The sequence below is a fragment of the Bufo bufo genome, chromosome 6 (assembly GCF_905171765.1).
Source record: "Bufo bufo chromosome 6, aBufBuf1.1, whole genome shotgun sequence".
Lineage (NCBI taxonomy): Eukaryota > Metazoa > Chordata > Amphibia > Anura > Bufonidae > Bufo > Bufo bufo.
The window spans coordinates 54,484,378-54,500,767 of record NC_053394.1 but is presented as its reverse complement, the minus strand read 5'-3'; the positions used below and the strand labels follow the sequence as shown (position 1 = coordinate 54,500,767).

At 44.4% G+C, this 16,390-nt stretch overlaps 1 protein-coding gene across 1 annotated transcript in view; it reads right to left on the bottom strand.

Moving 5' to 3' along the window:
- The window catches only part of LOC121004849 (murinoglobulin-2-like), a 136,706-nt gene that overhangs the window by 84,137 nt on the left and 36,179 nt on the right, over positions 1-16,390 (bottom strand). The window contains exons 9-12 of the mRNA XM_040437240.1: positions 8,484-8,598; positions 8,093-8,199; positions 2,903-3,070; positions 1,686-1,895 (exon numbers count right to left, since the gene is read on the bottom strand). Of these exons, the coding sequence (XP_040293174.1) occupies positions 1,686-1,895; positions 2,903-3,070; positions 8,093-8,199; positions 8,484-8,598 (600 nt within the window). The remainder of the gene's footprint in view (positions 1-1,685; positions 1,896-2,902; positions 3,071-8,092; positions 8,200-8,483; positions 8,599-16,390) is intronic.

Below are 16,390 nucleotides of genomic sequence, written 5' to 3'. Positions count from 1 at the left end.
AGCGGCATTTACATGCAGTGATCCTCTCCACTCAATGGGAATGACCGATGGTTACTGCTATTGCTAGTCCTCATACAGACTCGTTGGGGGGTCATTTATGACCAGATATACGATCTGGCGTAGATTCTCTCGCACGCCATGGTGCGGCAGAATCTGTGACTTCTTCCCTGCTCGTGGCAGGTCTAAAAAAGGAGCCATGGTGAACGTGGGGAAGGGAACGGGCTGGCTGGTTTAGGCGTAGAAAATGGTTTAAATATAAGACAGTCTTACATTTAGAACTGGCAGTGGATTTGCCCAAGTTATGTAGAGGCCTGCACCGCCAGCTATAAGGCTTATTAACACCAATGTCTAAAACGCCGGTATAAATAAATGTGCCCCATTGTTTCTGGGCAGCAGAGTGCTGTTTAGACACCACAATCTGCTGCCGAAAAATTACGTTTTAGGTGTCTGCATGAAAGAGTGTTTCACTCGATGAACTTACACAATCATTGACTGATCTGTGGCACCTTTATACGGACAGATTATAGGGAACGAGAGTTCGTACAAATGTTTGTCCCCAATAACCTGCCAGACAATCAGGCAGTGTAAAGCAGCCTTTCGTGTCTGAAGGGCTGACTAGTTTTGTTACTCTTTAATGTCTGATTTTGTCCATACATGTATCTTCTGATTTGTAAGGTGCAGTAGAATATGTCAGCGGTATATATACAGTACAGACCAAAAGTTTGGACACACCTTCTCATTCAAAGAGTTTTCTTTATTTTCATGACTATGAAGGCATCAAAACTATGAATTAACACATGTGGAATTATATACATAACAAACAAGTGTGAAACAACTGAAAATATGTCATATTCTAGGTTCTTCAAAGTAGCCACCTTTTGCTTTGATTACTGCTTTGCACACTCTTGGCATTCTCTTGATGAGCTTCAAGAGGTAGTCCCCTGAAATGGTTTTCACTTCACAGGTGTGCCCTGTTAGGTTTAATAAGTGGGATTTCTTGCCTTATAAATTGGGTTGGGACCATCAGTTGTGTTGAGGAGAAGTCAGGTGGATACACAGCTGATAGTCCTACTGAATAGACTGTTAGAATTTGTATTATGGCAAGAAAAAAGCAGCTAAGTAAAGAAAAACGAGTGGCCATCATTACTTTACGAAATGAAGGTCAGTCAGTCAGCCGAAAAATTGGGAAAACTTTGAAAGTAAGGGCTATTTGACCATGAAGGAGAGTGATGGGGTGCTGCGCCAGATGACCTGGCCTCCACAGTCACTGGACCTGAACCCAATCGAGATGGTTTGGGGTGAGCTGGACCGCAGAGTGAAGGCAAAAGGGCCAACAAGTGCTAAGCATCTCTGGGAACTCCTTCAAGACTGTTGGAAGACCATTTCAGGGGACTACCTCTTGAAGCTCATCAAGAGAATTCCAAGAGTGTGCAAAGCAGTAATCAAAGCAAAAGGTGGCTACTTTGAAGAACCTAGAATATGACATATTTTCAGTTGTTTCATGCTTGTTTGTTATGTATATAATTCCACATGTGTTAATTCATAGTTTTGATGCCTTCATAGTCTTGAAAATAAAGAAAACTCTTTGAATGACAAGGTGTGTTCAAACTTTTGGTCTGTACTGTATATTTAAAGATTATTATTGCTCAAAAATGGCTTCACAGTCATTAAGATAAAGTATTTACCAGGGAGAAAAAGTGGAGATGGTCAATGTCAGAATCGAGATTCTTCCTGTGGATGTCATATTTTACAGTCACTGTCTGATCAGAATTACATTCTGTTTCAACTGATTGCTTTTCTATGGAAAGGTGGCTTTCACTCTGAGAATAAAAGGGAACAATCCAACATCTGGCGACTGAATGTCTATCTTCATCTTCATCAGATGACAAACTTGCCTGAGGAAGCATTATAAACCAGGTATTAAAAAGAGCCAAAACAATTCGGTTTATACCATGCAGTATCATGCTCTTCCCCTCACAATTTTCTTATGGCTGTAAAAGATTGTATCATGTGGTGCAACAATATCTAAGGGTTCTTTAGTGTTTGGAGAAAGAGAGAATCTGCTGCATTGAAAGGAATGAGAGAAGGAGGAAATTTACTGCAAAAGGGTTTAATGTCTTGAGAGAAAGTTGATTATGAATAGAATACTTAAAGAGGACCTGTCACCAAAAAACATACGGTATATAGAAACAGTTACATTGCCTAACAGTGCGGCCACCAGTGATGTATTTCCGATTATTATTTTTTCAGAGGTCCTTTCGTCCGCTGTGGTCTCCGGTAGTGATTGGCGCCTCATATGCTAATGAGGTGATTCGGTTCGAGTAGGCGGTGACTAGAATTTGTACAGGGCGCGGTTTTCTTCTCCCTGGCTAAGAGCGCATCCAATCAGAGTGCCGCGCTTTTAGCCAGGGAGAAGGAGCTCACAGCGGCGGCATAGGCGGCAGCAGCAGCAGCATCCTGTCTGTAAGTATGAAAACTTACTGACAGGATGCTGCTGCTGCCACCTATGCCACCGCTGCAATCCTCTCCGCCAGGGACTCCAAGATGGCGCGCACCTCGGGATGTGTAAAAGCTCAAGTTCTCGCGAATCTCGTGAGAACTTGAGCTCCTTCTCCCTGGCTAAGAGCGCGGCGCTCTGATTGGATGCGCTCTTAGCCAGGGAGAAGAAAACCGCGCCCTGTACAAATTCTAGTCACCGCCTACTGGAACCGAATCGCCTCATTAGCATATGAGGCGCCAGAACTACCGCGGACGAAAGGGGAGGTCCTCTGAAAAAATTATAATCAGAAATACATCACTGGGGGCCGCACTGTTAGGTAATGTAACTGTTTCTATACATGTTTTTTGGTGAAAGGTCCTCTTTAATGTAAATGGAAGTTTTTCACAGAATTTTCCACCTTACCCGTAATGAGTCAATATTTATCCATGTTGAGGTGTTAAGAGTAAAATGAGCAATTCCAGTCTCATCCGTCATACTTGTATGTGGCTGTCCAGAAGAGGAATATTTGTAGTCATAGAGATATACAACTTTGTTAGGCATGGGCTGCTTCTTTTCATCAGTTACTTTCACCTGAGGATGAATAAAGATAACAGGTAATCAGGGCCTTTTCTGCAGTCAGGTTTACGGTCACATATAGCGTATTCCCTGCAGATTTTACGCAGCGGAAATCAGCAGTGTATCTCGCTGAAATCCATACTGGCAAATGGATTTTAGTAAGGTAATTCCGAGATTTGTCCCAGCTTTCCCCCTTCTGCCTTGCAAAGGTTCAAATCCACTGCAGAAATCTGCAGGATAAATTGATGCACTGACGATTTAAAATCCACACTGAAAATGAAGTCATGCATGGATGCTGTTTTAGAAAATGTCATCAGAGTGTGGATGAGATTTGTGAAAATCTCATCTACTTTGCCGCTATTGTAAACACTGTGGATTTTTTGCATGGAATTTTGCTGTGGAAAAATCCACACTGTTTAAAGGGGTTATCCAGTAAATGATAATGGTGATCTATCCTCAGGATCACTGTTTCAGGGAGCCGGCTCTCAGCAGCATTCCAAGCACAGCGCCGTACATTGTATAGTGGCTGTGCTTGGTATTGCAGCCCGGCCCCATTTACTTCTATGGGGCTGAGCTGCAACTAGGCCATGTGGCCAATGTACGGTGAGGTCACACAACCTAGGAAGAAGCCGTGGCGCTTAACCTCTTCTAACTGCCAATCAGCGGTGTTACCGGGTGTCAGAACCCTGGCGATCTGATATTGATGACCTATGCTGAGGATAGGTCATCAGTATCTATTCCCAGATAACCCTTTAAGCTACTTGTGGTGGCTGTAACCTTAATGTCGATTGATTGGATAGGTAGGTCTGGTCTCTTCTAGACTTATTCCTAGTCCCAGTTTGCGGTGTTTGGTAGGTATCATTCACAAGGCTAGGGCATAAAGCATACTACAATCATACTACTACAAGCATACTACAATCCACAATATTACAATAAAATAAAAAAAACCTTCATGTGAAATCACTGTATGAAATCACAAGCAAGATCAGTGTCAGACTGGGGAGCCTAGGGCACACCAGTAAAATTTATTTTGGGGGCCCACTATACGGATACATTCAAATATAATAAATAATCGAACAAGTTTTTTTATATGAAAATATGCTGGTTGAGGTGCTGTACATTGAATATATGTATGTAGTGCAGTAAGTCTACTGTGTTATGTACAGGGGCATAGCTAAAGGCTCACGGGCCCTGGTGCAAGAGTTCCGCTTGGGCCCCCATTCTCTTAGTGCTTGTTGACAAGGGGCAGGGGAGCACATAGCCTTCCTGCTGCCCGAGGCAAACATTGAAAGGGCACCCCCTTATGCCAAATTCTTCACCTAACCCCTTCCCTCCAGCCAGAGGTGTAAATTGACCAGCATGCACTTTCTATAATGCCAGTGTCTTATGTGGCACAAGGGTTTTTGGGCCCCCTCAGGCTCCTGGGCCCGGTAGCGACTGCTACCTCTGCACCCCCTATAGCTACGCCCCTGGTTATGTACCACTTGTGCAGGGGGTGGAAGACTAGGGGCCCACCTTGCTCAGGGGCCCACCGAGGGATTCCCCTGTACCCCTGTGGGCCAGTCCGAGCCTGAGCAAGATGCATGCAATATATGTTCCACCAGCTTTCTTCTCCTCTTTATCAATATACTCATTTTCTCACTCCTGCATTTAAGACTTCTCTTCATGCCTTCTGCCAATCCCCAAGCATGCAAATATTTAAATGGGTCATCTAACTTCAGTAAATAGCATTTATCATGTAGATAAAGTTAATACAAGGCACTTTCTAATGTATTTTGATCGCCCATATTTACTCCTTTGCTGGCTTGATTAATTTTTTCTTTGCATTATAAACTTCTTGTTTCCATGGTTACGACCACCCTGCAATCCAGTAGCAGTGGCCGTGCTTGCACACATTGGGAAAAAGCGCTGACCTCTCTGGTAGCCGGGGCCGTGGGAGTGTGCATAAGACATTTGTCTACAATGTGCAAGCACGCCCACCACTGATGGATTACAGGGTGGTCTTAACCATGGAAACGAGCACTGTATAATGTGATGGAAAAATAATGAAGCCACTAAAAGAAGCAATATGGACAATCACAATACACTGGTAAGTGGCTTGTATTAACTTTCTCTACATGATAAATGCCATTTGCTGAAGTTCTCCTTTAAGTTCACCATCAATCATAGGATGAAATTTATCATCCATTTACGCCAGAAAACCGGTACCAATGGTTATGAAAATTTGACATTTTGCAGTTTAGTTTTTTTCAGCCCCACTTATCACTTTTCCAAACAGTGGGTGAAGTAGGGTGAGGGTGAACTGTGGGTGGTGCAGGGTATGGCACTTCAGTTATAATTTATGCCAAGTAGCTGGCTACATATATTATACCTGAAATTTTCACCTTGTTGGTGTAAATTTTAGTTCTGGCATACGGATCTGCACAGATTCACCGAAATCATTAAGAACCATGTTTCTCTTATTAATTGTGGCACATCTGATGCCAGTACCATAGGCGTGCGCACGGGGTGTGCCTGGGCACACCCTAATCACACCCCTGTGCTCCACCTCCTGCACTGCCGCCTGCAGCTTGAACCCCGGCTGCCAGCCCCGCACAGCTTCAATGACATACATCTGCTCAGACTGCTCGACTGATGACTCAATACTATATAGGACTGCTCACTGCTCCTGTGCTCCGTCTCCCGGTCACTCACTCCGACGTCACGCACCTGCTCCTCCTGCTTCATTAATAAAGTGGGAGGAGCAGGTGCGTGCGGCGTGACGGAGTGAGTGACGTCCCGTTACGCTGCCGCCGGCCGGCTAGTTTGAAGAGCCTGCTTGCCCGCCCAGTGCCGATGCCCAGGCAGCCCAAACTGAGAATCCTAGATGAAGTCCTGTCCCAGTAAGTTAGTAATAGATTAGATAGTAGTACGTACAACTTGGCACAAGTTTAATTACAACACTTTACATAAGGAACTCGGCGGGGTCTTTCAATAGTTGCCGGCCTCCACCCCCTGTTGGGGGTCACTGTCAGAGACACTGTCATGGGGGTAAGATCTGTGGATGATGACACATATATAGCACAAGATGCTGCTATATATGTGTCATCCACAGATCCCCCCGGCCCCCCATAACAGTGTCATCCACAGATCCCCTCGCATCTGTGTCAGATTCCACACAGATGCCCCCATAACAGTGCCATCCACAGATATCCCCTTGATAGACTGTTAAGGGGATATATGTGGATGGCACTGTTATAGAGGCATCTGTGGAATATGACACTGTTATGGGGGGATCTGTGGATGATACTGTTATGGGGCATCTGTGTGGAATATGTCACCTTTTATGGGGGATCTGTGGATGATACTGTTATGGGGGGATCTGTGGATGACGCACTGTTAATAACAGTGCGTCATCCACAGATGCCCCCATCCACAGATGCTCATAACAGTGCGTCATCCACAGATGCCCCCATAACAGTGTTATCCACAGATGCCTCATAACAGTGTGTCATCCACTGATGCCCATAACAGTGCGTCATCCACAGATGCCCCCATAACAGTGTCATCCACAGATGCCTCATAACAGTGTGTCATCCACAGATGCCTCATAACAGTGTGTCATCCACAGATGCCCATAACAGTGCGTCATCCACAGATGCCCCCATAACAGTGTCATCCACAGATGCCCCATAACAGTGTCATCCACTGATGCCCATAACAGTGCATCATCCACAGATGCCCCCATAATAGTGTCATCCACAGATGCCCATAACAGTGCGTCATCCACAGATGCCCCCATAACAGTGTCATCCACAGATGCCTCCATAACCGTGTGTCATCCACTGATGCCCATAAAAGTGTGTCATCCACAGGTCCCCCATAACAGTGTGTCCTCCACAGGTCCCCCATAACAGGTCCACAGGTCCCCCAATGTAGTTTAAAGTTTTTGTCTTTTATTATATTCTGGCTTTTTTTTATTTTTTTTTTGTTATGTATGATGCTTTTTGATAATAAGTAAATGTAGTGGTGCTATAATGTGGACCCCAGGCCTCTCTGATGTCCTGCAGGCTGGGCTGGCGCTGTGGCAGCATACGGTTGGTCAGGCAGCAGAAAGGCTCTGGAACTTTTCCCTTCACAGCCACTGCTATCTCTCTCTCGTACAGTGCAGACTCTGCAAGAGGCTTTCCGTTTGCTCTCCGTCCTCATAAAAGTCTATGGGAATCAAAACGGATCCATCTGGTTCCCGTTATGCAAGACGGAAAACAAAGTCCTGTCGACATTTAACATGTTTAACATTTTCTGGGGGGTGTATTAACCCCCCAGAAAATGTTAAACAATGTAAAATCACAGCACAACGGCTAATAGGACGTACGTCTGTTTCCTATTAATACACCCCGTAAATGGCTGTATCACACAGCACTTGCACCCCAATAACAAGCAAGGTTTGCTGGAATTACTGAGCTATCATATAGTGCAAACAACCTAAAAGCAGCAGTATAACATCAATTTGGAACCCCAATAAGTGCAGCAAGGTGTAATAGAATTGCTCCTATTACCCAGGCTCTACACTCTCCTATTGCACCCTGTTCTCCTTTGATAGTGTGGATGATGCCTCCCTATCCTTTCCCTACACCTTGACTAATCTTTCCCTGAACTTTTAAATAGTTTTTTTCAGCACAATAAAGTCTTTCCTAGTACTGTCCCTAGCGCCTGCAGGCATCTCTCCCTGCACTAAGCACAGTGGAAAATGGCTTAATCCAAGATGGCCTAATTATAGGGCTGTGACATCACAGCTGCTGATTGGCTGCATGCATGGCATTGCAGGTGATCCCTCGTTCCCAGAGTTCTTTGCTCCATGTCCTAACGTGCAGCAGCCATTTTAGGAAAAAATGCGATTCGTTTCCACGAAGCGTGAGGAAATTCGGATTGAATTCCACTTCGTCAACTTCGATTCGCTCATCTCTAATTACTATAGAAAATGATGCAAAATTGGGTATTCATTAATGTTTTTCTTACTTATTAAAACAAGTCTATAAAATGAATACTATTATGTACCCTGGTATGAAATGGAACGCCTTTCTGATAGATCGCCATGTTCTCCAAAAATGTTATTGTCTTACGCGTGTTAATGTTAACTTCAGCAGTAGCCTTCTCAATATGACCTGAAAGAAAGAACAGACCATACAACAGTCCCAGACTAGTTTGTAACCAATATTTTTTCTTAACTATTACACCTACATTTCAGTGAAGATGCAACTGCTCTGCCTCTCCTTGTAGATGAAGCATTAAGTTGTATTTGTAAAGCAACCATTCAAACCCATGGGCGTCCCAGTTGTACAACTGTTGTGCAAATCAACAGCTGTGCATCTAAGGTTGTGGTGTTGCCCTAACCTCATAGAAAAGATGGAAAAGAACAGATGGATCTGGTACCATCAGAAATTCTTACCTGTCAGATCTTCTGTTACTGATGATTTAATTAATAAAATCTGACGATGATATGCCTTTGAGATGTTGAATCGTCCAAGGCTGATGTCTTTTGATAGGCATCCATTGGAATCCATCTACAAAAAATACAAAAAAGTAATACAGTATAGCAGCGATAGCCAACCTGAGGCTCTCCAGATGTTGCAAATACAACTCCACGCATCCCCAGACTACCTACAGCTATCAGCCTACAGCACGGCATGGTGGGAGTTGTAATTTTATAACAGCTGGAAAGCCGCAGGTTGGCCATGCCTGCTATATCGCATAATGTTTAAAGCGCATTTTCTTAAGCCAGTTCTTCCTGGTTCTCTGACCTGGATTCCCCCCCTAGTTTCAATTGTATCCTTGCCCTTGGAATGCGGAAACATTTCATTATAATAGGTGCTGAGTAGCAATGCCTCCGCCGCTGTTCTCTGCCTTCTGTATGATACAGGGATGAAGTGTGTACTATATAAGTGTGTCAAGACCTAAAAAGGGTGCAATGCCTAAGCAAAGTAAGCCAGCACCATCAAAGAGGTTTTATACCTCCAAGTTGGTTGCCACCAAAAAGTCGGTGTACTTTTAAGCCTGTTGCCTCTGAAGAAACTTTTCATAAATCATAACCACTGAGCCAGTTTCCTCTCGTCTGACTGCTGTAACCACCATCCTTGTTGAAACTAAGAACCACTGTTCCTCAAGTATCAAATGTGCCTGCCTGTTTCTTTCCTTGAGTGGGTAGCCATACTTGTCACTCACTGGTTTCTTACACACCAGTATTATAAATCGCACATAAAGGGGGGCCCATTACAGATTATGTATGTGGCCCAGGATCCTCAAACTATAACAGCAATAGAGTAGTCTAGTATTATTTGTGGTTAACATTTTCACAGACCTTTTAGAAAACACAAAACAGTAGCCTTGATGTGGACAAAACAGTATTAATAGTACTACTTATAGTTGGACTACTACTTAGGCATATGTGTACATCCTATGTTCCCTAAAAGCTTTACACTAGAACACCTACACACCATACATTATACTGTGTTACTATTGTCAGGGGCACAACTATAGAGGGCACAGTCACAAGCAGGCCCTGTTACTTGAGGGTCCCAGAAGAAGATGCTATTACTATAACAGGCACATGTTAAGTGGGGGCTCTGTTATATTAGCCCCCTTAAGTTTCACATTACGCCTCTGTGTTGAAGTAAAAGGGAACAGCGGACTGACCTCTGAAGGGTGTAAATTCTAGTATTATTATTCATTTGTAAAAATGTTAGATCTACCAAATGTTTATATTATAGTTCTAAATATCTACACCTTTAATGTCTAAAGGTGTAGATATAAATAGTGCAGAGGTAGCATTTGCACCTAGGGCTTACACATCATTTTTGACATTGTAGTGGAAGTAGCTTGTTCAACTTCAATGGTAGAAGCTTTGTAGAAGCCACTACATTGTTGATGGTGCTGTGTACTTCCAGTGCTGACTTCCGTTGATGGAGCTACACAAACCAACTGATCAGTGGAAGTGTGGGGCGTCACACCCTGCCAATTATATGGGCATAGGCCATCACTTAAAAGCCCTGGACGACGCCTTTAAATTTTTCAGCAAACATCCCTCCACATTTTCTATAAATGCAGAATCAGTATATTATGATGGGCATCCCATTTGATAATATCAGTGTTACAGTAATAGCTACCACCGCTCCTTCACTTATAAGTCCCAGTTTTTTGTATTCCGGCAGCTCAGAACCAACTGCGGCTCATCCCTTTTCAGTGAGCCCGCCTGCCAGGGTTGCCAATACCACAAGGATTTGTGGGAATGAGACCTCTGGCACAAAATTCAACAAAGATTGGTAACTGCAAAGGTATAGCTTGAAGCTTGTTGGCTCTAATTCAGGAACTGAAACAGGGCCACCAAACTACCACATATGTAATTTATAGTGATGAGCGGCAGGGGCAATATTCGAATTCGCGATATTTCGCAAATATTTTCTTGATTGCGAAAATCGGCAATGTAATATGCGTGTATTACGCGCGCAATACAGGCGTGGGTCACTTTTGCTACATTTTTCAAGCTGCTAGAAGTTTCCTGAGAATGTAGAAAATGGTTGGCACGGCAGAACATTACAATACACTGCGTGCTGAATTATTAGGCAAATGAGTATTTTGACCACATCATCCTCTTTATGCATGTTGTCTTACTCCAAGCTGTATAGGCTCGAAAGCCTACTACCAATTAAGCATATTAGGTGATGTGCATCTCTGTAATGAGAAGGGGTGTGGTCTAATGACATCAACACCCTATATTAGGTGTGCATAATTATTAGGCAACTTCCTTTCCTTTGGCAAAATGGGTCAAAAGAAGGACTTGACAGGCTCAGAAAAGTCAAAAATAGTGAGATATCTTGCAGAGGGATGCAGCACTCTTAAAATTGCAAAGCTTCTGAAGCGTGATCATCAAACAATCAAGCGTTTCATTCAAAATAGTCAACAGGGTAGCAAGAAGCGTGTGGAAAAACCAAGGGGCAAAATAACTGCCCATGAACTGCAACATCACTGGAGTGCCCAAAAGCACAAGGTGTGCAATACTCAGAGACATGGCCAAGGTAAGAAAGGCTGAAAGACGACCACCACTGAACAAGACACACAAGCTGAAACGTCAAGACTGGGCCAAGAAATATCTCAAGACTGATTTTTCTAAGGTTTTATGGACTGATGAAATGAGAGTAAGTCTTGATGGGCCAGATGGATGGGCCCGGGGCTGGATTGGTAAAGGGCAGAGAGCTCCAGTGCGACTCAGACTCCAGCAAGGTGGAGGTGGAGTACTGGTTTGGGCTGGTATCATCAAAGATGAGCTTGTGGGGCCTTTTCGGGTTGAGGATGGAGTCAAGCTCAACTCCCAGTCCTACTGCCAGTTTCTGGAAGACACCTTCTTCAAGCAGTGGTACAGGAAGAAGTCTGCATCCTTCAAGAAAAACATGATTTTCATGCAGGACAATGCTCCATCACACGCGTCCAAGTACTCCACAGCGTGGCTGGCAAGAAAGGGTATAAAAGAAGAAAATCTAATGACATGGCCTCCTTGTTCACCTGATCTGAACCCCATTGAGAACCTGTGGTCCATCATCAAATGTGAGATTTACAAGGAGGGAAAACAGTACACCTCTCTGAACAGTGTCTGGGAGGCTGTGGTTGCTGCTGCACGCAATGTTGATGGTGAACAGATCAAAACACTGACAGAATCCATGGATGGTAGGCTTTTGAGTGTCCTTGCGAAGAAAGGTGGCTATATTGGTCACTGATTTGTTTTTGTTTTGTTTTTGAATGTCAGAAATGTATATTTGTGAATGTTGAGATGTTATATTGGTTTCACTGGTAAAAATAAATAATTGAAATGGGTATATATTAGTTTTTTGTTAAGTTGCCTAATAATTATGCACAGTAATAGTCACCTGCACACACAGATATCCCCCTAAAATAGCTAAAACTAAAAACAAACTAAAAACTACTTCCAAAAATATTCAGCTTTGATATTAATGAGTTTTTTGGGTTCATTGAGAACATGGTTGTTGTTCAATAATAAAATTAATCCTCAAAAATACAACTTGCCTAATAATTCTGCACTCCCTGTATGTACAGCAGAACCTACCAGCTCCACTATATCACGATCTAACCTACACTGACTATCCCCCACTAACTATCTGTATTACAGGGAGTGCAGAATTATTAGGCAAGTTGTATTTTTGAGGATTAATTTTATTATTGAACAACAACCATGTCCTCAATGAACCCAAAAAACTCAATAATATCAAAGCTGAATATTTTTGGAAGTAGTTTTTAGTTTGTTTTTAGTTTTAGCTATTTTAGGGGGATATCTGTGTGTGCAGGTGACTATTACTGTGCATAATTATTAGGCAACTTAACAAAAAACTAATATATACCCATTTCAATTATTTATTTTTACCAGTGAAACCAATATAACATCTCAACATTCACAAATATACATTTCTGACATTCAAAAACAAAACAAAAACAAATCAGTGACCAATATAGCCACCTTTCTTCGCAAGGACACTCAAAAGCCTACCATCCATGGATTCTGTCAGTGTTTTGATCTGTTCACCATCAACATTGCGTGCAGCAGCAACCACAGCCTCCCAGACACTGTTCAGAGAGGTGTACTGTTTTCCCTCCTTGTAAATCTCACATTTGATGATGGACCACAGGTTCTCAATGGGGTTCAGATCAGGTGAACAAGGAGGCCATGTCATTAGATTTTCTTCTTTTATACCCTTTCTTGCCAGCCACGCTGTGGAGTACTTGGACGCGTGTGATGGAGCATTGTCCTGCATGAAAATCATGTTTTTCTTGAAGGATGCAGACTTCTTCCTGTACCACTGCTTGAAGAAGGTGTCTTCCAGAAACTGGCAGTAGGACTGGGAGTTGAGCTTGACTCCATCCTCAACCCGAAAAGGCCCCACAAGCTCATCTTTGATGATACCAGCCCAAACCAGTACTCCACCTCCACCTTGCTGGAGTCTGAGTCGCACTGGAGCTCTCTGCCCTTTACCAATCCAGCCCCGGGCCCATCCATCTGGCCCATCAAGACTCACTCTCATTTCATCAGTCCATAAAACCTTAGAAAAATCAGTCTTCAGATATTTCTTGGCCCAGTCTTGACGTTTCAGCTTGTGTGTCTTGTTCAGTGGTGGTCGTCTTTCAGCCTTTCTTACCTTGGCCATGTCTCTGAGTATTGCACACCTTGTGCTTTTGGGCACTCCAGTGATGTTGCAGCTCTGAAATATGGCCAAACTGGTGGCAAGTGGCATCTTGGCAGCTGCACGCTTGACTTTTCTCAGTTCATGGGCAGTTATTTTGCGCCTTGGTTTTTCCACACGCTTCTTGCGACCCTGTTGACTATTTTGAATGAAACGCTTGATTGTTCGATGATCACGCTTCAGAAGCTTTGCAATTTTAAGAGTGCTGCATCCCTCTGCAAGATATCTCACTATTTTTGACTTTTCTGAGCCTGTCAAGTCCTTCTTTTGATCCATTTTGCCAAAGGAAAGGAAGTTGCCTAATAATTATGCACACCTAATATAGGGTGTTGATGTCATTAAACCACACCCCTTCTCATTACAGAGATGCACTTAATCTAATATGCTTAATTGGTAGTAGGCTTTCGAGCCTATACAGCTTGGAGTAAGACAACATGCATAAAGAGGATGATGTGGTCAAAATACTCATTTGCCTAATAATTCTGCAAGCAGTGTATATATATGAGCTAACTAACTATCTAATGTAATGACACAGCAAAGCACAGAGCACAGCAATGACACTGCTCTCTCTCTCTCTATCTCAGAACTGCAAAAAAATGCAGAAAATAGCTGCTGGGGAGGTTCTTATATAGTAAGGGGTAGGCAACGTTCCTATTGGTTGTTAGTAGAGTTGAGCGAACACCTGGATGTTCGGGTTCGAGAAGTTCGGCCGAACTTCCCGGAAATGTTCGGGTTCGGGATCCGAACCCGACCCGAACTTCGTCCCGAACCCGAACCCCATTGAAGTCAATGGGGACCCGAACTTTTGGGCACTAAAAAGGCTGTAAAACAGCCCAGGAAAGAGCTAGAGGGCTGCAAAAGGCAGCAACATGTAGGTAAATCCCCTGCAAACAAATGTGGATAGGGAAATGAATTAAAATTAAAATTAAAAAAATAAAAATGAACCAATATCAATTGGACAGAGGTCCCATAGCAGAGAATCTGGCTTCACATCAGCAGAGAATCAGTCTCTTAATGCCATAGCAAAGAATCTGGCTTCATGTCAGCAGAGAATCAGTCTCTTCATGCCATAGCAGAGAATCTGGCTTCATGTCAGCGCAGAATCAGTCTTCATGTCATAGCAGAGAATCAGGCTTCACGTCACCCACCACTGGAACAGGCCACTGTCACACATTTAGGCCCCGGCACCCAGACAGAGGAGAGCAGTCCCGTAACAGAGAATCTGGCCTTATGTCAGCGCAGAATCTGTCTTCATGTCATAGCAGAGAATCAAGCTTCACGTCACCCACCACTGGAACAGGCCACTGTCACACATTTAGGCCCCGGCACCCAGACAGAGGAGAGAGGTTCTGTAACAGAGAATCTGGCCTTATGTCAGCACAGAATCTGTCTTCATGTCATAGCAGAGAATCAGGCATCACGTCACCCACCACTGGAACAGGCCACTGTCACACATTTAGGCCCAGGCACCCAGGCAGAGGAGAGAGGTCCCGTAACAGAGAATCTGGCTTTATGTCAGCACAGAATCTGTCTTAATGTCATAGCAGAGAATCAGGCTTCACGTCACCCACCACTGGAACAGGCCACTGTCACACATTTAGGCCCCGGCACCCAGACAGAGGAGAGCGGTCCCGTAACAGAGAATCTGGCCTTATGTCAGCGCAGAATCTGTCTTCATGTCATAGCAGAGAATCAGGCTTCACGTCAGCCACCACTGGAACAGGCCACTGTCACACATTTAGGCCCAGGCACCCAGGCAGAGGAGAGAGGTCCCGTAACAGAGAATCTGGCCTTATGTCAGCGCAGAATCTGTATTCATGTCATAGCAGAGAATCAGGCTTCACGTCACCCACCACTGGAACAGGCCACTGTCACACATTTAGGCCCCGGCACCCAGACAGAGGAGAGCGGTCCCGTAACAGAGAATCTGGCCTTATGTCAGCGCAGAATCTGTCTTCATGTCATAGCAGAGAATCAAGCTTCACGTCACCCACCACTGGAACAGGCCACTGTCACACATTTAGGCCCCGGCACCCAGACAGAGGAGAGAGGTCCTGTAACAGAAAATCTGGCCTTATGTCAGCACAGAATCTGTCTTCATGTCATAGCAGAGAATCAGGCATCTCGTCACCCACCACTGGAACAGGCCACTGTCACACATTTAGGCCCAGGCACCCAGGCAGAGGAGAGAGGTCCCGTAACAGAGAATCTGGCCTTATGTCAGCACAGAATCTGTCTTAATGTCATAGCAGAGAATCAGGCTTCACGTCACCCACCACTGGAACAGGCCACTGTCACACATTTAGGCCCCGGCACCCAGACAGAGGAGAGGTTCATTCAACTTTGGGTTGCCCCACAATATAATGGTAAAATGAAATTAAAAATAGTATTGAATGAGGAAGTGCCCTGGAGTAGAATAATATATTGTTAAGGGGAGGTAGTTAATATCTAATCTGCACAATGGATGGACAGTTCCTGTGGGATCCATGCCTGGTTCATTTTTATGAACGTCAGCTTGTCCACATTGGCTGTAGACAGGCGGCTGCGTTTGTCTGTAATGACGCCCCCTGCCGTGCTGAATACACGTTCAGACAAAACGCTGGCCGCCGGCAGGCCAGCACCTCCAAGGCATAAAAGGCTAGCTCTGGCCACGTGGACAATTTGGAGACCCAGAAGTTGAATGGGGCCGAACCATCAGTCAGTACGTGGAGGGGTGTGCACAGGTACTGTTCCACCATGTTAGTGAAATGTTGCCTCCTGCTAACACGTTCCGTATCAGGAGGTGGTGCAGTTAGCTGTGGCGTGGTGACAAAACTTTTCCACATCTCTGCCATGCTAACCCTGCCCTCAGAGGAGCTGGCCGTGACACAGCTGCGTTGGCGACCTCTTGCTCCTCCTCTGCCTTCGCCTTGGGCTTCCACTGGTTCCCCTGTGACATTTGGGAATGCTCTCAGTAGCGCGTCTACCAACGTGCGCTTGTACTCGCGCATCTTCCTATCACGCTCCAGTGTAGGAAGTAAGGTGGGCACATTGTCTTTGTACCGGGGATCCAGCAGGGTGGCAACCCAGTAGTCTGCACACATTAAAATGTGGGCAACTCTGCTGTCGTTGC